Genomic DNA, 22,011 nt, shown 5'->3' with positions numbered 1-22,011 from the left:
GCTATGGAGGGGAACATCCTAGCTTTATACCCACGGTGTCCAATAAGTTTCCCACTCGCCACATTTGTGAATAGGACACTGAATTGTGGCAAATATGGGGGTGGCCAACCCACGGCTCTGAGAGGCCCTAAGTGTGGCTCCTCCTGAGATCCGCATGTGGGGAGTGCCATCCACCTGCTCCGCGCATGTACCCCACTGCTTGATGGCAGAAGAGCAAGGTGGCGGTGGCCCCGGTGAGTTGCCGGCATTGAATTAGAATGGAGGGGCTGGGGGGTGCCTGGATCTGGGCAAAGGGGAGGACACGAATGTGGCGAATATGGAAAGATGGCAATCACAAGAGTGGAGATCTTTGAATTCCTATTGGACAGCGCTGCATGCACTGCAGGCGTTCTGCTGCTGTGACTCGGAGGACCCGTGTCGTGAGGGTAGATTTGATTAGGTGTACACCAGTGCTGTATATTTGTGCATTTCCATGTCTATTATGCGTACAGAGAACCCCCTAAGAGCCACACACTTAGAATTAGATTTGGGATGAATTTCACCTGACTGGCTCTTTTAGAATGCTGCGCATACCTGGCGCAAGCATGTTTGTAGGGTAGGAGATTCTTAAGTTAGTCCATATTTTCCCCTTTAGAGTAGCGAGAGGTGCCTCCAGAGAAGATGGTGTTTAGCTTAGGACTTGTTTTACTACCCTGGCTAAATAACAACCACTAATGCATTTTTCTTGTTTATTTTCTTTAGGTTGATTAAATGTTCTGTAAGCTATTGGGAAAAGAGATTGCCTCTTATGATGTATTTGTACACTGACTCCCACAGTGCAACCTTGACTACTAGGGCTACTGCTGCTATAATAGAGGACCAAACTGGTGCCAAATGACCGAACTTACTAGACCACAGGACGTCACTGTTGTCTAGCTACATTACCAACACTTGCACTGCTTAAAACAAAAAGCAGTCAAGTAGCACTTTAAAGACTACCCAAGTAGTTTATTAGTTTATTATTATTAGTTTATCAGATTTGCTCACCTTGATTATCTTCTTCTGATTTGTCCTCCTTGCTTATGTTTTTGGTTCTCTGTGTCTTAAATATTGAGTCTGTTCTGGTCTGGATATGGTCTGAAGAAGTGGGTCTGTCCCACGAAAGCTCACCTAATAAACTACTTTGCTAGTCTTTAAAGTGCTACTTGACTGCTTTTTGTTTTGATAGTATATAGACTAGCACGGCTTCCTATCTGTTACTATTGCACTGCTTAGTGAGCCCTTGGAAGACATTTAGGGGTGAATTACAGCTAAACAAACAGCAAGGAACAGAGAGCCAGGACTGGTGACTAGAGACAAATTTTATGAGACCACTGGAAACTTAGCCACACCCACAACGAGTGGACATCCCACTAACAAGAATTATACTGGACCACAGATGTTGCCAGACCAGAGTGTGCCGGACCAGAGAGGCACTGCAGAATGGGACAGGCTGTAATAATGAACACAAAGAGAAGGTAGAAATTAAGAACTCTCTGGCCAGAAGACTTAAGGATGAGGAGGTTGTTTTTTTTTTAAATATGCTAGGAGCAAAAAAGAGTTCTGATGAAGGTATCAGCCCTTGATGCAATAAAAATTGTAGAATATCCATAACAATGCAGAAAAGGCATTTGTGTCCCATAAATACCTCCGTTATGCCGGTGGGGGAAAAACAGATGATGTAGTCATGTCATATGGTGAACTCTTTTCCATTCATTTAGTATCTAGTGAGGTCCTGCAGAGTCTGGGTTTTGGCTCTGTGCTATTTAACATTTTTATCAGATACCCAGCAGAAGACAAACTCACTGATAAAGTTTGCAGGTGACACAAACCTTGGGGGAGTTGTAAATAATAGAGAGGACGGGTCAATAATTCAGAACCTTCCGGTTTGTGGGGTGAGCTGGGCTCAAGCAAATATTATGCCTTTGGATACAGCTACATGCAAACGTACAGGCCTAGGAACAAAGAATGTTGGCCACACTTACAGGAGGGGAGGCGCTGTCTTGGGAAGTGGGGGCCCTGAAACAGATTTGGGGGTCATGATCAACTCACCCTGAGATGCCTGCGTGATGCTGCAGCCAAAAGGGATGGTGCACTCATGGGCTGCATTACCAGGGAACCTAGAGTAGGAGCACAGAGGTTATTGAAAATCTGCACTTGGCACTGGGGTGACCACAGCTGGACTCACATGTCCAGTTCAGCTCATGCCTCACTAACCCCTGGCCTTGGAATCTATGGCTCTGCCAATGTGTGAATTCGTACTTTAACTTCCCTCATTTTCACAGTTGCCCATTTCCAGTGAGGCACAACGCTGCTCTCTCCAGCAGGATATTTTTGCTTTCCAAAGTCAATTCGCTCACGTGACTCTTGCTCTCTCTGCAGACTGATTCTCTGAGTTATACTCTTTAACGTCTGAGGACAGGACAAGGAGCAATGGGCTTAAGCTGCAGCGAGGGAAGCTTATGTTGGACATTAGGAAAAGCTTGCTGACTGTCCAGGTGGTTAAGCTCTAGGATAAACTGCCTGGGTAGGTTGTGTATTCTCCATCCCGGCAGATTTTTAAGAGCAGGTTAGATAAACACCAGTCAGGAATGGTCTGGATAGTGCTTGGTCCTGCCACGAGGGCAGGGAGCTGGACTCGATGACCTCTCGAGGTCCCTTCCAGTTCTATGATTCTTCTGCTTTCCTGTAGCAAAGGGTCATTTTTTTTCTGGCTTCCCATTCAGGACATTGTCTACTGTCCACTGGAAGTAACAGAACAAAAGCCATTGAATGGAGCAGGCGCTGGACCAGGCCCTAGCCATGGGATTTGCGCAGCCACAGACCAGTCCCTGGGGTGTCGTGTTAGAGAAGTGGGTCTGGTTCCCCGGCTGACCTCTGGAGTGACACCCTCGTTTTGTTTGGCTGCTTTTCGACTCTGGAATTGCCTGTGGGTTTGGTGTTGGTTCAGATTCCTGCCAATGGCATTAGCACAGCCTTTCCAGTGGTGCGCACTCTGGGATTTATAGCAGGTTCGTGGTAGTACCCGCTGGATTTAAGTCTGTAAAACCATTTCAGCTTGGATCACATCTTTCCACACACTCATCATTTCGCAAGGCAGTCACCTTTCGGGAGAACATTTGCCGTGCTTGGACTCCTGCCTGGAGCAGCACTTTTTTATTTTACTTGAAGGTATGTGCAAGAGTTTGCTGCAGATCTGTTCCTCCACTTGTGAGCCTGGCAAGGGTGAGAAACTTTTCCCATTCAAAACCAAAGCCTCACGCCCTCCCCCTTTTCGTTTTTCAGACCAGAGCTGCAGGGGAAGGCGGATGCTGGGCACCTGAATTGTGGCTCAGGTCAGGCTTTTGCTGAGGGCTCAGAGCTGTGCTTAGTGTGAAAAACCTGACAACCACTGAGTGCTGCCATGGCGGCTTGTGCTACACGGCCATCACTCCAATGCAAGCCCCACTCGCGCAGTGCTAACCCAACCAGGGCCTGCCACACACCTGAGTTCAGTCCGCCCTCAGGAGCACCCCATTGGTTGGCTGCTTCCCTGCCTCTGGGCCACAGCAGCCAATCAACTCTATCCTGCCATATGCAGAGCACACAGACTTGGGGAAGAGGAGCAGAGAGAGACCAGCAACTTGGGGGGTGGGGGCTTAGCCTCACCTGCCCCACAAGCAAGGGTGAGCCTAGTCCCTGCCCATCCCCCATGAGCAATGGGCCAGTCTGCTCTCTGTACCCATCTCAGGCACGTGACCCCTCCCCATGGGGCCCTTGCAGCACAACTCCTTCTGGGGGGCCCCCAAATCCTCCACTCTGGCGGAGCTGGCAGCACTGTGACTGCTGAAGTGACCAAACATGATTCTACAATTAGGAGAGGATCTCATAATGTGGGGGGCTCTGACCCAAAAGCGTTTAATTCTTGGGGTCCCTGTTCCTGAAGGTGGCTCCCTCTGCCCCATTGCGCAAGCTGCAGACAGACCAAAAACAACTTCTTATTCCCATTTTACAGAAGCAAAAACGAGGAGCAAAGGGGTAAGATACTTGTCCAAAAATGCATACAAGGGCTCCTTCAAACTGGGAAACTGAACTCAAATCGCTACCCTGCACGAGTAGATGTTGAGCTCTGCGGACCTGGTCTAAAACCCACGGAGGCCTTTGGAAATCCTTCCACTGCAATGCTGCTGCTCAGCCTGGCCCAAACCCACTGAAGTCACTGGGAGTCTTTCCATGGACTTTGGTGTGTGGTGGCTCAGGCCCTCTGATCACAGCTGCTGGCTCTCAGGCTTGACGAGGTCTGCTGGAGAAGCCATCGCAGCTTTTAAACTGCACTGGGAAAGTACCTCCAGAGTCTCTCCCTGTTCTTTGGGGCGCCTTAGGAAATGAAGCGCAAAGAAGGAACACCAGGGCAGCATGGAGAAGGCAAGATCCAGCTCTCAGAAGGATGAGGAAACTGTAAAAGTTAAGCTTGTCCTTGTATGTTATCTCCACTCCCCGGAGTCCTTTCCAGCTACCCGTGTTAACGTAAAAACGTAACTTGAGATCCTTCACTACTGGGTGTGTAAGCAGCACTTGAAAGCACCAAACAAGGAGCTATGGTAAGAGTCCCCTGCCCCAGAGAGCTGACAGACAAGATAGGCCAAAGAACTTATTATTCCCGTTTTACAGAAGCAGACACGAGGGGCAAAGGGGTAAGATACTTGTCCAGCAATGCACACCAAGGCTGCTTCAAACTGGGAAACTGAACTCAAAGCTCCTGTTAGCTGGGCAGATAAACTCTCCCCTTCCTCTGCCACTTTCCCCATGGAAGCAATAGACAGATGGAGCTGCAGCCTGTCCAGCCAGAAAAGAACCTGGTTTGCATGAACCAGGGCCATTCCTAGCCCACATCGCCCGTTCCTGGCTTGCACACAGGCAGAGCTCCAGGCCTGCTCCTCTCCCAAAGGCAAGAGCCTTTCCCATATCACATGAAGTCTAGCAGTCAACAGAGCCAATCCAGACAGCAGTGAAGCAGCAGGTAGAAGGGCCTAGCCAACAGCGGAAGCTCTCTTGTACTTTTTATTGTGCTCCATTATTGCCTGCACTGGGCCACCTAAGCCATGTGCATTAGAACCAGCTGGATGCTTTAGGGTGGTCTAACACTTAAGTCGCTTTCCAAAGCAGTGCATGGAGAGCCCACACGCCCCACACAAATAAAGTACATGATACCTGAGAAAGTGACAGTCCAACCCAATAACACATTTCACACACATTCCGGCAGAGCTTCGGATCACTCGGAACAGTGGGTATAAAATTCAGTACAACAGAACAGTATGTGGCTACGGGAGTCAGAACCCTTCCCTTCGACTCTGGCTCTTGGAGGCGACAGCCCATTAACACAGTCTGAATTTACAGCCCTCTGCCTACGAATCACACAGACAAACGGCTCTTGGTCGAGTCTTTTGTGAAAGAGCAATGAAAAGCGAAAATTCGGCAGCCACCAAACCTGAACAAAACCAGCCCAGAGGGTAATGAGTTCCCTGGGATATCTTGCATCATACTCACAGGTAGCTCTGTATTAAAGTGCTGCCCTTTGTACGGATTTACTCACGCGACAAAGCAGCACGACATGAAGGGTTAACCTAACAGCATCCCTACAGCCAGATTCTCAGGTGGCAGAAATCGCTGGCACTATCCTGAGTTATACCTCAGGGACCTGGTCCATGGATGCCGAAGGACTTAAATTGAGGATCTGATCCGTAGACTCTAGTGGTATTACACTGATTTACATCAGTTGAAAGGCTGGCCCTGTGTTTTGTCCTGCTTAGTTTCACATGGCCTGAGAGATGGAACCACCACAGCTTCCACAGCATAATGATTCTAAAGCCCAACAGTGCCGCCGATAGGCACTTTTTCCTCAAACATTTAGGCTCAGTAATTTACCCGCCCTGTTCATTCCATTCCATTCCTTCTTGTTGCACCTTTCTGGCCCTTTTCCTCCTCACATCCCTCTTCACCTTGATGCAGGCTATGAAGTCCCACTGAAGACACTGGTAATGAGCTGAGCTGGGAGCAAGAGCAACACGCTAATGAAGTATGCGGATGACCTTAAACATGGCGGCGCTAGAATTCACCAATAAAGACCGAGGAAGACTCCGTGGGAAGCCAAAGCAAGCTACAAGTGTGGGAAGGAGGACAATACAGGGAGGTTCAGCTTGGGAAAATTGAGGGGCAAAGGCATTTACATCAAGCAGCTATTCAGAGAAAGGCCCATTTCACCCCACCTGCCCAGAGGACTTTGGAATTGATAATGGGCGAGTTAAACATGAATTTGTGCCTCAGTAGTTAATGGGCCAGTACGATTTGTGGCTGTCCATGCACAGCCAACTCATGCAATGAAATAGGGAGGCGTACGTCATTGAAGCCTGGGGGAGTTAGACTTCTGTCTAACCAGTGTGAATGGGGAACGTTAGGGGTGCTCTGTTTCCACAGTTCACCACCAATCAGGGTTAGCAGTGGCCGTCAGAGCTCACCAAGATCACTCTTCCTCCATCTTTAATTGTTTCTTTAATCAGAACACGTTCCGCTCCCCACCCCTTTCTGATTCGCTCGGCTCCAATCTCTTGGTACCTCTATGGTAGCGGTCCTGGGGCGTGACTCACTGCCGTGGTGCCCCCGCTGGTCGCTCAGGCAGGAAGCACGCTCATCAGCAGGGCACCCCCTTCTGGTTGGTGTGTTGCCCATTGTCGCTCCATGTCCTCCCCACACTCTGGTCCAGACCTGCAGGGCTCCAAGTTTCATGGTGCCCTCTGCCGGACACAGCCCTCTGGCAGTGCCCATAAACGTCTCTCCTCACCTTCTGGGGGCAACAGCCGTCGTTCACCTGTACACCCACCACTGCAGCCAATTGCAGCCTGTCTGGCCCCTCACCGCAGGGGCAGCCACAGTCCATAATGGGCACTCTTTAGTGTAGCTAGGCGCCTCGCCCAGAGCAGGAAGAGACCCAGGCCCGTCCACCATTTTGGGTCCACTCCGGTGGCAGCTTTGTCCCGCGCTCCTCCTCACCCCACTAACTGACCCTCGGTCCCTGGGCCACTTTCCCTGGGACCTCTGGCACCTTACTGGCCTTAGTATCAGGGCCAGCAGTCTGGCATGGGTCAGGGTGGAATCCCTCCCTAGCTCCCTCGAGCCCGCCCAGCACTGCTCTCTTCAGGTGCTTCTCCCCAGCTGGGGAGCAGTCCTGTACCCTCCCTGGTCAGGACCCAACTCCCCCTGCTCTGCTCACCAGCCACTTATATACAGGGTTGCTCCAGCAAGTGGCCCTCTGATTGGCTCTTCAAAAGCCTCTACCTGATTGGATGGGGCACTGCGTAGACTTCCCTCCAGCCTGCCTTAATCCCTTCCAAGTAGGACCGGGATAGTTGCCCTACTACAGGGCCTTCAGAGATAATTTCTGAATTGATATATTCTTCAGGCCTTAACAGAGATCTCAACTATCTTAGCCATTACAGGGGCAATTTCCCCACCTTTAACATTCACATGAATGGCACACATCCTATTCAGCTTAATTTGCTTCATTTACTGGTCTTACTAGTCACAGGTAACCCCTTTTTCACCCTTCTTCTTCCCCTTTAACCCCCCCCCCACACTATATAAACTCTGGATTCTATTGGTCTACTCCAATAATCTGAAGAACCAGGTCTTGTGCATGAAACTTCATGACCTAATAAATTCTGTTGAGTCTTTAAGGTACTACAGGACTGCTTGCTATATATTTTATATTTATTCATAAATGATGGGATAACCGGACTATAAAAACAAGCACCTGAGCATACAAACGGTCGCTAGAGAAGCCAGCTCAAATCAAATCTTAAACCAAGACCCAGCCACACAACAATGTCAAGTCTGTGGACCACAGCCCAGCCTAAAATTATTCTAACCCATACTGCCTTTGCTTAGCAAGTCATAAATCTGGCTTGTCTGAGCTTTGTAAAGCATTTTTCTTCTGCAGTTGTCAGATTCAATTGCTGACTGGCCTGCCATGGTGTTTTTTTTTTCACCACACTACATTTAAACTGTAATTAATTATTTTTAATTACATCGCACACTGAAGGAGGAAATAGGGAAGAACCTTCCAATCCTGCTACTCCTCCCTCCTTTAAATTCAGAAAAGCACCTGATCCAAAGACTGTAGACATTTGTAAAAAGATTCCTGCAGACTTCAAGGGCTCTAGGTCAGTCATTAGGAGGGTTTGGAGAAAATGATACAGAATTAGGCTGATTAACATCAATGATACCTCAGGGATGATAATAGCAGAAAGGTGCTTAACAGCCCTTAAAAGCCATTGGGTAAAGTGTTCAGGTACCAAAATACTTTAGGAGCCCAATCCCATTGGTTTTAGGAGCCTAAATCGTTTAGGCACTTTTGAAAATTTCACCCATTGGGATTTGGGCACCTAGCTATCATAGGCACCTATAAAAATCACCACCTTTGTATTTCTGACATTGTCTGTGTCCAGTAGGTGAAATACTACTGCAGTTCTAAATTCATAGTGCATTTTGAAGTAATTTCTGGCATCCCCTCTCTCCATGCTCTGCATTACAAGGGTGTTTTCTTCGGGTAGATGGCCCCAAGGACAATGACTGCCTCTAGGTCCCCAAATTGTGCCTAAAATCCAACTGAAAGCCAGAGCAGAGCCTGACATAGAGGTGCAACATGCGCCTGTCCACTAAGTCCACCTTACCAAGTAAACGTTCCGCACAAGCTGAAGCTGCCGCCTGCGTTTCAGATCTCCGATACACAATCGCTGACCGAAGAGCCTTAATGATTGTCACCAAGTCCAGGACCTGAAAGCAAAGGTACTGTCCAGCTTAAAAGGGATATAGCATACGCAGGGTCCCAAATATGCCACAGTTTTGCAGTAGGCAATATGCTATGCCTTTCACGCTGTTGTGCTCCAGAATAAACCCACGATCATCACACACAGATAGACACAGTGTTCATTAACTGGGCCCAGAAATAGCCTGAGATGATGGCTCAGAGATACAACTTCCACCATTCATCTCACAGGCAAGAACTGTCTAAAGCCATGGTTCCCAACCTAGGACCCGTGGACCCCTGGGGTCCATAAGAGTATTGCAAGGGTCTGTAAAAAAAAGTAAACAATAAATAAAAATGATCATAAAAGTAAGTGTTAAATAAATTGCAGAGACAATCAATTATTAAATTTAATATCTGTCAATAGCGTTATTAATCGCTGTCGGCCAAGCTACATGGAGGTTTCCTTTTTCATTAAATGAAGCGTACATAGCAGCTAGAATTGCCTTTGATGAGGATCTGTGAGTGGCTTGGGACGCTGCACTAGTGAAAAAGTTGGAAACCACTGGTCTAAAGGCAATAGATTCACAGCGGCTAACACTACCAGCCACACTCCCTGGGTACTTCCAAACCCTTTGTCCTACATGAATGCTGTATCAGGGACAACTCTGCTCTCCTGTGAGCTGTTAAGTAGGGGAGATCAAGAATTCTGTGATTAGGTTTTAAAGAGGGTGTGGCTGGGCAGCCAGCTCACCCAAAGCTGTGGTGTCATCATTGAGCAGAACAAAGAAACCCACCAGCAGGTAGTCTCCAATGGAAGGAAGAAAAGCCTGAGAGCCTGGGACTCCGCTCCAAGAGAGGAGTCCCTCAATGGTATTCTTCAATGAGATTTGCATTCCTAAATCTGGGTTCTTCACAGGCTGCTGTTCCTTATTTCTTGAAGGTCACTGAGCAAGTTACTTGACCTTCACGCCTCAGCCTTCCCCTCTGGCCAATGGGGAATAGCATTCAGCATACTTCGAGGCCTGGGCGCGGTAAGGCTGAAATGTCTGACACGCATATTGAGATCCCCAGCTGGAAGGCATGAGCTAAGTACAAAGTATTCTTCTAATGAGGGTTGATGCACTGCCCTTCTAACAGCTGTACACTTTAGTTCTGGAAATATTCAGCACTCCTAAAGGCTGGGTTGGCAGCACACCCTCCCTAGTCTCACAAGTTACAAGAATTTGATGCACTTTATGAAAACCAAACAAATGCTTCCCAGAACTGTCAGGGTCTGTTAGTTCCAAAGGGGCCTGCCAATTCAAGGTTTTTAAGCCTTAAACCACCATGCTGCTGAAAATCCCTCATTAAAGAATCACACACCTGTTAAAATCCAGGCTGCTAGCTTCATGGACCAACCACTGCATGACACATCAAAAACACCCCTTCATTTGCATGGGAGTGATCTTTCCCTTTCTGGCATTGTGTTTGAAGGGCAGTGTCCTCGCTGTGGTTTTAAATTCAAAAAATCTTGGCTCCAAACCCCTATTTTCTTTCTTCCCCCCATGGAAAGGAAGGGAATGAAAATACTGGTGCTAGGATTTAATGCACAGAATAGCTAATTCTGACTTTATTTCTTTAGGAGGACATTTGATACACCACCAAAGGAATGGAAATACTGGGAAATTACATTAGCTTTGTTATGAATTTGTACTGCGGGAGCACCGAGAGTCCCAGCCAACAACCAGCAGGCACTGGGCTCAGTGCCCTACTAACACTCCCTCCTGATGCCCACAGAATTCACTGGACAGATCGGACTGTTTCAAACAGGAACTTTACAATTCAAACACCCAAGTTCATAAAAAAAATAGGTGATCATTTTTAATGATTTTTATATAAAAGAAATAATTTTATGATACAATTTGATAATCTACTTTATAAAAATTTTTGCTCACACACAGTATATTTGTTAGGTTTTTCTACACAAACAGTCCGAGTCACATTTACAGGTTTATGCAAGGCTTACATATGACCCTGAAGATCAACGTCTAACAGTGTATCACGTTGGGAGTGTATAATTAAGACTAACTTCCAAGTGCCAATCAACACAGGTGGCTTAGTCCTAGCATAAACATGGACTTGTACCTACCTAATCTGTTATCTTAACATTTTTGACTGATGACAAAGAAAGGCCTTAACTCCAATGTATCAGAGGTCTTGGCAGATTTTTCATAAAGCCTGTTCACGAAAACATGGCATCCTTACTCAAAGGGATGTTCTGCTTATACCACACAAACCTTTGAAGTGATATTTGCAATACTCCTTAAACTCCTGCTCAGAAAACTGAACTGTGCTAAGATGTCAGCTGAAAATTATCATTAGGGAGGAACCTATCTAGAAAAAAAATGAGTAAATTACTTAAAGCCAGTATACACACTCACATGGTATAAACCTTGTTCTATAGACAACTTAGACTAATCAGTTCTGTCATAGGCTAGTCCAGAGCTAACTGAAATGTCGCACAGAACTATTCTAAGTCCCCAGTGCTTCTTTAAAATTCCTATCAGGCAGGACATACCAAAGTTGAAAATGGGGATTCATGCATTCATCTCTCTACTACAAATAATACCTAAAATGCCAGATTTTGCAGTTCTGAGAAATGTCTGAAAAGAAGTGAAGATGCCACACAACGTAGGTTTGCCAGCAGACCAACGTTTTCTAGTTTACACACGACTGAAAAAACCGAACAGAAGAGGTACTTGTACAGTATAAAACCTTGAAAGAACGGCCTAAACTTTGGAGTTCTCTGCATTTCGAGCCGAGTTTAGCTCTATGCATATCTGCTAGAGGTCTGATTAGCCCTAACTTTTAGGCCTGAAGCAGAACCCACACCCATGAAAGTTGTTTTCCCAACTTGACCCTGAGTTGCCAGAACCTGAGCCAGAGCTGCCTCCTGCTGGTGGGACAGTACAACAGAGGTGGCTAGCCCTTATACCATCCGTTGGACCTGCTGCTGTGTGCATGCTGTAGAGCAAGAGATCCTGCCACTCTTTGGCAGGCATGCTCACTCTGGACTGCAGCAGGGTGATAGGAGCCCACAGGAGAGGGCACATAGTCAACACCCTATCCACGCACAGCAATGGCAGAGGAGAGCAAACCTGATCCCAGAGGTATCTGGTTGTTCTTCCACCTAACCCAGACCTGCCACTTGTCCTTGGGTTCTGCTCAGGTTCCAAGGCTTTCATTTGACTGTAATTTTCAAATTCACGTACATGCAAAGCTGGAGCCTTACACACAGTATGCTGGAGAAGTCAGCAGAAAAACATGTCAGCAGTTAACTAAAATTGGGATTATTGACGTACAAAAAATGTACATGAACAGGCAGTTGGGAGGAAACAGGTACTTGAATGAATCCTTTCTAAATGAATGTATACAGTAAAGATGGAGTTAACACCTGTGCTTATAAAATATGTTAGATCCCATCCATGACGATGCTCGTACTGAATTTTATAGGCTGCATTATAAAGTTCCTTCAGAGCTCTGGAAATATGACATCACCCTAGTGATGATATAAGGAGACATATAATAAACAATGTTTAATTTCTGGGCCCATAAAAGAATTTACAGACTTCTTTTCAGGATTTGTAAATTATGGAAGGTACTGCAGCCCATTCTGATCTGTAGGGATCTCAGAATTTACTGCAAGAAAAGTATTCTCTGAATACCATTTTTCATGACATCAAGGTAGCCCATTTGTTCCCCAAAGGAACCAAAATGGGTACACAGTAGGAAAAAAGGGGCAAGTGTGAGCAGAAGATAGCCTTATAAAGGCTCAGGAAGGGCAAATGGATTATAAATAACAAATACATATGCGTCATAGCAGCCTGTGTCTAAAGACACTTCGAAGAGATCCTTTAAAACCCCTAGAAGATTCATGTAATTGTACGCTTGCTAATACCAGCCTCACAAGTACAATGAATTCAACGTGTATAAACTAATCTGAAATTTTACAGGCCATTATTCTCAGGAGCTTTATTTGTAGATAGTTTCTCTTCATTCTTTTCCCTTTGCTGTTTTTATTTGGTAGGACTAGAAGTCAGCTCACACGTCATCCTTCTCTTCACCTTCGCATTGCTAAGGAAACGTTCAAAACCATCTTCTGGATTTTTTCTTCCTTCTTTAAAATATTAGCCTTTACAGCACAGATCTTGTCTTGTTGGTCTCTAATCAACTGTTCCAACTCAGCCAGTTCTGCTTTTAAGGGTTCCACAGCGCTGTCTGTAATGCTGAAAGAGACAAGCAGCACATTACATCTTGGGGAAATATTACAGTTTTGCATTACTTATGCCTCTGAGAACAGTACATGAAATACTTGGAATTTGCAAAGAGCGTTTAAGTCGGATCCACCCTTCCTGAAAGAGAATTAGCAAGACAGCTGAAGAGAAAATGCAGACAGAAGTAGATTGCTGAAGAGACCCTCAAGTTTTACCACACAATTCATTGGCTAACGAAGGCTTCATAGCTAAAATTGCTTTCCCGTTGTAAAAAACAAAAAGCAGTCCAGTAGCAGTTTAAAGACTAACAAAATAATTTATTAGGTGATGAGCTTTTGTGGGACAGACCCACTTCTTCAGACCATAGCCATACCAGAAGAGACTCAATTAAGGCACAGAGAACCAAAAATAGTAATCAAGGTTGACAAATCAGAAAAACATTATCAAGGTGAGCAAATCAGAGTAGACGGTTTGGGGGGGAGAGGGTGGAGTCAAGAATTAGCTTAAGCCAAGTACACAAAAGAGCCCCTATAATGACCTAAAAAATTCCCATCCCAGTTCAAACCACATTTTAATGTGTCGATTTGAATATAAGAGAGAGTTCAGCAGCCTCTCTTTCCAAAATGTTGTGAAAATTCATCTTCAGTAAGATGCAGGCTTTCAGGTCATTAACAGAATGGCCCACTCCATTAAAGTGGTGGCTGACCGGTTTGTGGATTAGGAGTGTTTTTATGTCTAAGAGAGTCTGTTCTGGTATGGCTGTGGCCTGAAGAAGTGGGTCTGTCCCACGAAAGCTCATCACTTAATACATTATTTTGTTAGTCTTTAAAGTGCTACTGGACTGCTTTTTTGTTTTGATAGTATATACACTAGCAAACTTTCTCTCTGTTACTTTCCTGCTAAAGCGTGTTTATGTTTATTTCATCCTTCCAGAACACCCTACTCTGTTTTGCCACCTTTTACACACTGTCTGACATACAGATTGGGATTGTGATGCCTTCTATCCACAACAGAGGTTCCTAGACATGGCTACAATGCAAATAACCTACATTGATTCCCAACCCCCCACACAATGACATTCTCTTGGAAGAAGCTGGCTTGCGCACATAGGGGGATGGAGCTGTGCCAGAGGTTCACACATAGTTCAACGACAAGCAGAGCTGTAACTCACTAACATGGCTCCTGCTCTCTTGCAAATTTCTTGTGCTAAAAGGCTGGTACCTGCTTTCTTGAACCTGCCAGTGCCAGCTCCCCAGCTTGACACTCTTTAGACCTGAGACATGGGTAAGACCACTTAAAGATCCAGCACCAGTCCTAGGCTACACATCTACACTACCCCGGAAGATCCGTCTGCTCAGGGTCAATCTTCCAGGGCTTGATTTCACACATCTAGTATGGGCACACAGAATCGACCCCTCAAGGGTCACAGCCCACCCCGTACACCTCATGAGGAGTAAGGGAGGTTGCCCAGAGTTTCTCCCATAAACCTTGCCTAGTAGGAACAGCCAAGTTAGCCGAGTGCCGTATGTTGATTATAGCTACGCAACTGCCGTAGCTAGAACTGAGTATCTGTGGTTGACTTACTTTGCCTAGTGTAGATGTACCCCTAGATCATAAAAGGCTGCACCTACTTCTGCATACTGGAGAGGGCCTGAGACAGGAAGGTTCCAATTCACCAGACACCTCCCTGGGAGTGCTAAACCAGGCACGGCACTGCCAGTGACTGAAGCCATTCCTAATGCATAATGGCAAAGACAGACGCGCAGCAGCCTAACTCCAGAAAAACACTAGCGACAGGAAAAGGGAGCTCTCCCTGGCAAAGACAGAATCCTTCCACCAGCAGCTAACCTTGTGAAGGAAAGAACTCTCGCAGCTGGGGACTACATGGCCTCTCTATAACCTCAGGCCTGAATGTCCAGCACTACAAGAACCACTTACATAGCTTCAGACTTCATTTCCTAGAAAGCTCCCAAAGTTCAGCAGCACCAGGTCACACATGCCATAAATGGGAATATGCTGCCATAAGTTTCCATGAGCTGAACTATTAGCTGCAAACCAGGAAAGGGATCACACACCGAGAAGGGAGTCTTATATTAATGAGCCCACTCATGAATAAGCATGTATGTTTGGGTTTTTTCCCCAAACACGAAGTGAGAAATTTTACTGTAAAACAAACATGCACCCTTCCTAAATGCTTAACCTAAGATTCTACTGTTACGGCAGTGCTGGATCCAAGAGGCCTGTAGCAGTTCAGAATTACACACACACTCCCTGGGGTCATCATTTAGGAGTCTACATTTCATAACCTTTCAATTGTCCGTCCCTTCCACAAATCACAAAAAAATTATCAATGAAAGTTACACTTGGATGCCCCCAATGGGATCCATTAATTGTCTTCCACAGATGTAAAGAAAACAACACTGTGCGTCCAAGTTATACTACATATGGGAAACACCGTCTCCTTGGTGCCTGATACTATTTTTTTCCTGAAAGAAGTGAACTGCCATAAAGTTATGATGATCTTATTAGGATTTCACCATGAATCTGCCAGAGAATGTACTGTTGCATAGTTTTCAATTTTTTACTTCTTCTTTGTGTGAAAATGGAATGGCTATTATGAGGAGATGTTAGTCTCTCAGTCAGTAAGGTGAAACCTGCAGGGTGGACTGATTTAAACAGAAGCAACTTATATACCCAATTTTAATCATGGTTTAAATCAGCAAGCAGAAAACCCTGACAAATTAATTTTAACTTGTGTTTGCATGTGCTTTTTTAATTTATTTTTCCTTAAAAAAAAGTTGATTCTCCTTAGCTGGTAATGATTAAATTATGTAAAATGGGTTGATTTACAACTAACAGAACCTTCACACTACATTTGGTAGTTACTTTTGTTAACCAGGAAGATACATTGTATTAAAGCAATTATATAGCTCAACTTACAGTTATTCAGATTCCTAATTTGTACATTTTTATTATGCTAGGAAATAGGTAACGATACATTTCTTATTTACTAGATTATCATCATCTTGTGTTGTGTGTCACTGTTAGGATGGAAATTAAACATACATGAAAACAAACGTGTGTGTATATATGTATTTTTCATGCACTTTAAATTTTATTTGTATTCTAATACACATACACACACAAAGCTATTTTAAATATGCTGCGCGCCTAAAAAATGATCAAAAAGTTAATCAGATCATATTTTGCCTTTATTAAACAAAAAGAGTATTATCTGTAGTTAGCAAAGTGAACTCATTCTTTCTAGTCACTGTGTCCTTCGGGAGTTTAGAACTAACAGATTTCATCCTCTCTCACCTAATTTTTGTTCGTAGTTATGAGGGGAAAAACAAACTTTCCTGCTTTTGCTTCAATGCCCAACTGGCTTCTTAACTTTGAATAAACCAGTTATGGAACTGAGCTAGATGAATAAAGGCAAATGAAGGCAATATTTTCTCTTCACCTCCAAAAGAGGCAACCGTTGTCTTTTAGTAGAGCACTTACACAAATGCTTGTTCCAGATGTTTAGCCAGTAACTCAAATCACCGAAACTGGTGGAGCTTAAAACTTGGAAGCAAACATGCACTGTTCAGCATTTTTAAAATTTAATTTAAAATATATTAATGGATGATAGTAAATTTAGGCCGTAACAGAGGTAGATATTTTCTAACTTAAATAGGTTCACGTTTTAAAATATAAGTATTTAATTTATATTTAAAATAAGGTATTTTTAATTATTAATTTTTACTGATCCTGAAAATGAGCTTTCCATCATAATGACCAGTCCTCCCAAAGTGCAAAAACATACTCTTGTCCAGAGTATGATTTGTCTGGAAAATTAAGAGGCATATTAGAGACCAGGACACATGTAGTGTGCACAGTTGTCCCACGAGACCACACTGAAGATAGTCAGTGCTTTTTTTGTGCTGGTACTCGCCAGTACTGAGTATTGGCACCTACGCAGCCCCAGCCATGGGATTAGCTGAGGGGAGGGGACATGGAGCTGGCTGAGCACTGGCACCTTTTTAAAAACCAAAACACAAACAAAAAAAATCTCAAAAAAGGTACTGAGGGGAGAGAAGAGGGATGACATGAACAATGTTATTTCACTAGCTAAGCACAGCCCTGAGTCCTAACTTCCATTGCTAGCTCTAAGAGTCTACATAAGTCTGGGTGAGTCACTTAAACCTTTGGGCCTCAGTTTCTCAATTCATAACACATAGTTAACACCATTTCCCTACACAGGTGTGTCGTAGGATGTTGAAAAGTGGGATGAGATTCTTGGATAGAAGGTACTATGTAAATACTAAACCTAACATCACTATACTTCACATACAGACCAAAGACTTAACTCACTCTCACCTCAACCATTAAACTCCTGTGCCAGATGCTCGAAATCGACAGTTTAACCCTCTACTTAGTGCGACAGGGGTTCTTGAACTCCAGAACAACCTACAGTCAAGCCTCCCACTTAAGCTACATAAACAGTGCCATGTAAATTACTATGCATACCCAAAGGCAGCAACTGTAGATAAAACAGCACAAGCACAAGGGTTTAACCAGTGTCCCGCTACCTAGGTTCATGTTGATACTGGTAAAATAAGTCAGACTATGAACAGGAGGCAGCCAGACAACTCTCCAACACAACATTTTACAGACCTCTCTCCGCTGATCTCACTTTGGAATTCCAAAGGAAATTACAACAACTATTGAAGGAACTCCCTGCTGCTACTCAGGACCTCATTCACTCAGACACGCCATCTGAGCCGCAGCCTGGATTATTCTATTTACTTCCCAAAATCCACAAACCTGGAAACCTGGACACTCTATCATTTCAGGTATTGGCACCCTTACCACCGGACTATCCAGTTACGTGGACTCCCTCCTCAAACCCTATGCCACCAACGCTCCCAGCTATATCCGAGATACCACTGACTTCCTGAGGGAATTACAAAACATCAGAAAAGTTCCTGATAACGCCATCCTTGCCACAATGGATGTAGAGGCTCTGTACGCTAATATTCCACATAGAGACGGATTACAAGCAATCAGGAACACCATCCCTGATGCCACCACAGCCAGTCTGGTGTCTGACCTCTGTAACTTTGTTCTCACACACAATCATTTCCGATTTGGGGACAATTTATACCTCCAGATTAGTGGAACTGCTATGGGCACCCGCATGGCCCCACAATATGCTAAATATATTTATGGCTGACCTGGAACAACGATTCCTCAGCTCTCGTCCCTTATTACCCTTCCTCTACTTAAGATACATTGATGACATCTTTATGATTTGGACCCATGGTACAGAGGCTCTAGAAGAATTCCACAGAGACTTTAACAATCTACACCCCACCATTAACTTATGCCTCGATTACAACATGCAAGAGATACATTTCCTGGACACTACAGTACTAATCAAGGATGGCCTGATCAGTACCACACTATGCCGAAAACCTACTGATCGCTATACTTATCTACACCCTTCTAGCTTCCATCCTGCACACATGACTAGATCCATTGTTTACAGTCAAGCTCTCAGATACAATCGCATTTGCTCTGATCCAACTGACAGAGACCAAAAACTACAAGATCTTTATCAAATATTCATAAACCTGAATTACCCACCAGGAGAAGTAAAAAACAAATTGACAGGGCCAGACGAATACCCAGAGACCAGCTACTCCAAGATCAGCCCAAAAAAGCCAAGAACAGAACACCACTGGTCATCACCTACAGCCCCCAACTCAGACCACTGCCATGAATTATTAAAGACCTACAACCTATCCTTAATCAGGATGCTACACTCCAGAAGGCCCTGCGTGACATGCCTGTTCTCTCCTACAGACAATCTCCCAACCTTATGAGGATCCTCACTAACAGCCACAGTCTATACCACAGGAACACCAGTCCTGGAACCTTTCCCTGCAACGAAGCCCGCTGCCAGCTTTGTCCACATATCTTCTCTGCAAATACCATCACTGGACCTAACCAGGTTACTCACAGAATCACAAGCACTTTCTCATGCTCCTCTACTAACATCATATACGACATCATGTGCCAACAATGCCCAGATGCTTTGTATATTGGACAGACTTCTAACTCCCTTAGACAAAGGGTTAATGGACACAAAACAGACATCAAAACACTCCAGATCCACAAACCAGTTAGTCAACATTTTAATGGAGTGGGGCATTCTGTCAATGGCCTAAAGGTATGTGTGTTACTGAAAAAGAACTTTCGCACCGTTCTTCAAAGGGAAACGGCCGAGCTGGCTTTTATATTCAAATTCGGCAGATTAACACATGGTTTAAACCGGACGGGAACCTTCTGAGTCACTATAGGGGGCTCATCTGCATACTTGGCTTAACCTAATTCTTGACCCCACCCCCACCCCCACCCCTCCACTCTCTGATTTGCTCACCTTGATTTTCTTTTTCTGATTTGTCCTCCTTGCTTACTGTTTTTGGTTCTCTGTGCCTTAAATATTGAGTCTGTTCTGGTATGGCTATGGTCTGAAGAAGTGGGTCTGTCCCATATGGCTACGTCTACACGTGCCCCAAACTTCGAAATGGCCATGCAAATGGCCATTTCGAAGTTTACTAATGAAGCGCTGACATGCATATTCAGCGCTTCATTAGCATGCGGGCGGCAGCGGCGCTTCGAAATTGACGAGCCTTGCCGCCGCGCGGCGCGTCCAGACGGGGCTCCTTTTCGAAAGCACGCCACCTACTTCGAAGTCCCCTTATTCCCGTGAGCTCATGGGAATAAGGGAACTTCGAAGAAGGTGGCGTCCTTTCGAAAAGGAGCCCCGTCTGGCCGCGCCGCGCAGCGGCAAGGCTCGTCAATTTCGAAGCGCCGCTGCCGCCCGCATGCTAATGAAGCGCTGAATATGCATTTCAGCGCTTCATTAGTAAACTTCGAAATGGCCATTTGCATGGCCATTTCGAAGTTTGGGGCACGTGTAGACACAGCCCATAAGCTCACCTAATAAACTATTTTGCTAGTCTTTAAAGTGCTACTTGACTGCTTTTTGTTTAGACTGGTAAAATGTGTGTGTGTTACTGGATTGAAACCATTCAAGAACAAGAATAAAGGACTTTATCTTCCACAAGAAGATTTAGATTAGATAGAGAAAAACTTCTAGCTAGAAAGGGGACGAAAGCACTGGAACAGGCTTCAAAGAAAGTTGTGGAATACCCAGCACTAGTGATTTTTAAGAACAGGTTGGATAAACATGTCAGGAAGTCTAGGTTTAGCTGATTCTAATCAGCATGGTGCTGACCTCCAAAGTTCCTTCTAACCCTACATTTCTATAATTCTAATGCAGGAACACACTTACCAGGGCTCACAAGAGGCAGATAATTTTCAGTTTCCTTAACTCTGTATTTGCATAATTTGCTTTAGTTAATTGTAAGCATAGCTTCGCTCTCCTGTCTTTCCAATTTTTTTTTAAAACTAGGCTCTTAAGGGAGTTTTTTTTTCTATTCAATTATCCTTATGCATTTAAAAGTTTCACTTAATGTAAACCCTTCTTCCCATTGTATTTATTATGCACACACACAAAAAATCCAGTTTTAAGGTGTCATTAAGATTTCAAATACAAGTAGATCAGTCAGGATTAATTAGTATATTAGGGTTTTATAGCTGAAACTGCTCTGCAGTCTTAAAAACTGTAGACACTACTACAAAGTACTTATTAAAATAACTGCTGCCTAGGCTAATTGAAAATATCTTATTTACACCACTTCTTGTCTAGGCTAGTCTTGGTGGTCATTCGATAATGAGTAGGTGGTCTTCATATTACCCTCCTATTTGTGAGTCGGTTGATGTCTGATAAGCCCAATTCGGGAGCCGCAGAACTTATCACAGATGAGGCAGGTGTTAGTAGCTGTTGCTGGAGAGCAGAACAGTTTTTGATGCTCTTTTCTTTTTCTCAGCCTGTCCTCATCTGCACTGTGGTGGGACCTCTCTAACTGTACCACCCCCTCATGGATTACCATTCTCCACTGGGGACAGTCTTCAGTAAGGTTCTCCCAAGCATTGACACCAATGCTACACCTTTCATGTGCGCCTTTAGCACGTCCTTATATCGCTTCCGCTGGCCCCAGATGCTCCTCTGTCCTTCCTCCAATTTGGAAAACAGAATCTGTTTTGGGAGGCGCTGATCAGACACCTGAACCACGTGACCAACCAAGTTGTTGATGAATGATAATGGCTTCAATGCTGGTCATGTTCAACTCTTTCAGGACACTAGTTTTCGTGCGCCTGTCCTCCCAAAAGATATTTAGGATTCTCCCGAGAAAGCATTGATGATATTGTTCAAGTACCTTCAAATGATGCTTGTATGTTGTCCAGGTTTCACATGCTTATTGTAGTTTTGGAACAACTGCTGCATGGTATACAAGGAGCTTTGTCTTGGGATAGATGTCTCAATTCTCAAAGACTCTGTCTCAGGTGGGTGAAAGCAGAGCTTGCATGGCTCAGGTGATGTTGGATTTCCACATCAACGTCGACTTTAGCGGAAAGACGACATCCAAGGTATGGGAAGTGCTCCACATTTTCCAGCAGTTCTCCAATGACTTCAAGAGAAGATGCATGAGATTGTCCCATCAGTGAAAGTTGGTGGAGCACATGGGACTTTTTGATGTTCAGTGTGAGGCCGAGACTCTCATATGGCTCAGCAAAGGCACTTAAGATGGTCTGAAGGGCTGTGGGAGAAAGAGCAACAACCACATTGTCATTCAGATACTGGAGCTCCATGATCGAGGTCATGGTGGTCTTGCTTTTAGCCTTCAGTCTCCTGAGATTGAAAGGCATCCCGTTCATTCTACAGGCAATCTTCACACACCTTCTGGAAGCTTGCCATCAATGAGGTGAAGGGGCATGGCAATGAAGATGCAGAACAGTGATGGGGAAAATGACACAGCCTTACTTGAATCCCATTTTGACCTC

General features: G+C 44.9%; 1 protein-coding gene across 4 annotated transcripts in view; it reads right to left on the bottom strand.

Annotated features, from left to right (window-relative positions):
• Positions 1 to 10,654: 10,654 nt before the first annotated feature.
• Positions 10,655 to 22,011, bottom strand: part of TRAF3IP1 (TRAF3 interacting protein 1) — a 71,165-nt gene continuing 59,808 nt past the window's right edge. For all 4 annotated transcript variants that reach the window (XM_075001329.1, XM_075001332.1, XM_075001330.1 and 1 more), the window contains one exon: positions 10,655 to 13,065. In XM_075001329.1, the coding sequence (XP_074857430.1) occupies positions 12,900 to 13,065 (166 nt within the window). In that variant the 3' untranslated portion in view covers positions 10,655 to 12,899. The remainder of the gene's footprint in view (positions 13,066 to 22,011) is intronic.

The sequence above is a fragment of the Carettochelys insculpta genome, chromosome 8 (genome assembly GCF_033958435.1).
Source record: "Carettochelys insculpta isolate YL-2023 chromosome 8, ASM3395843v1, whole genome shotgun sequence".
NCBI lineage: Eukaryota > Metazoa > Chordata > Testudines > Carettochelyidae > Carettochelys > Carettochelys insculpta.
Note: the sequence above shows the minus strand (reverse complement) of the source record. Positions and strands in the feature narration are given on the sequence as shown.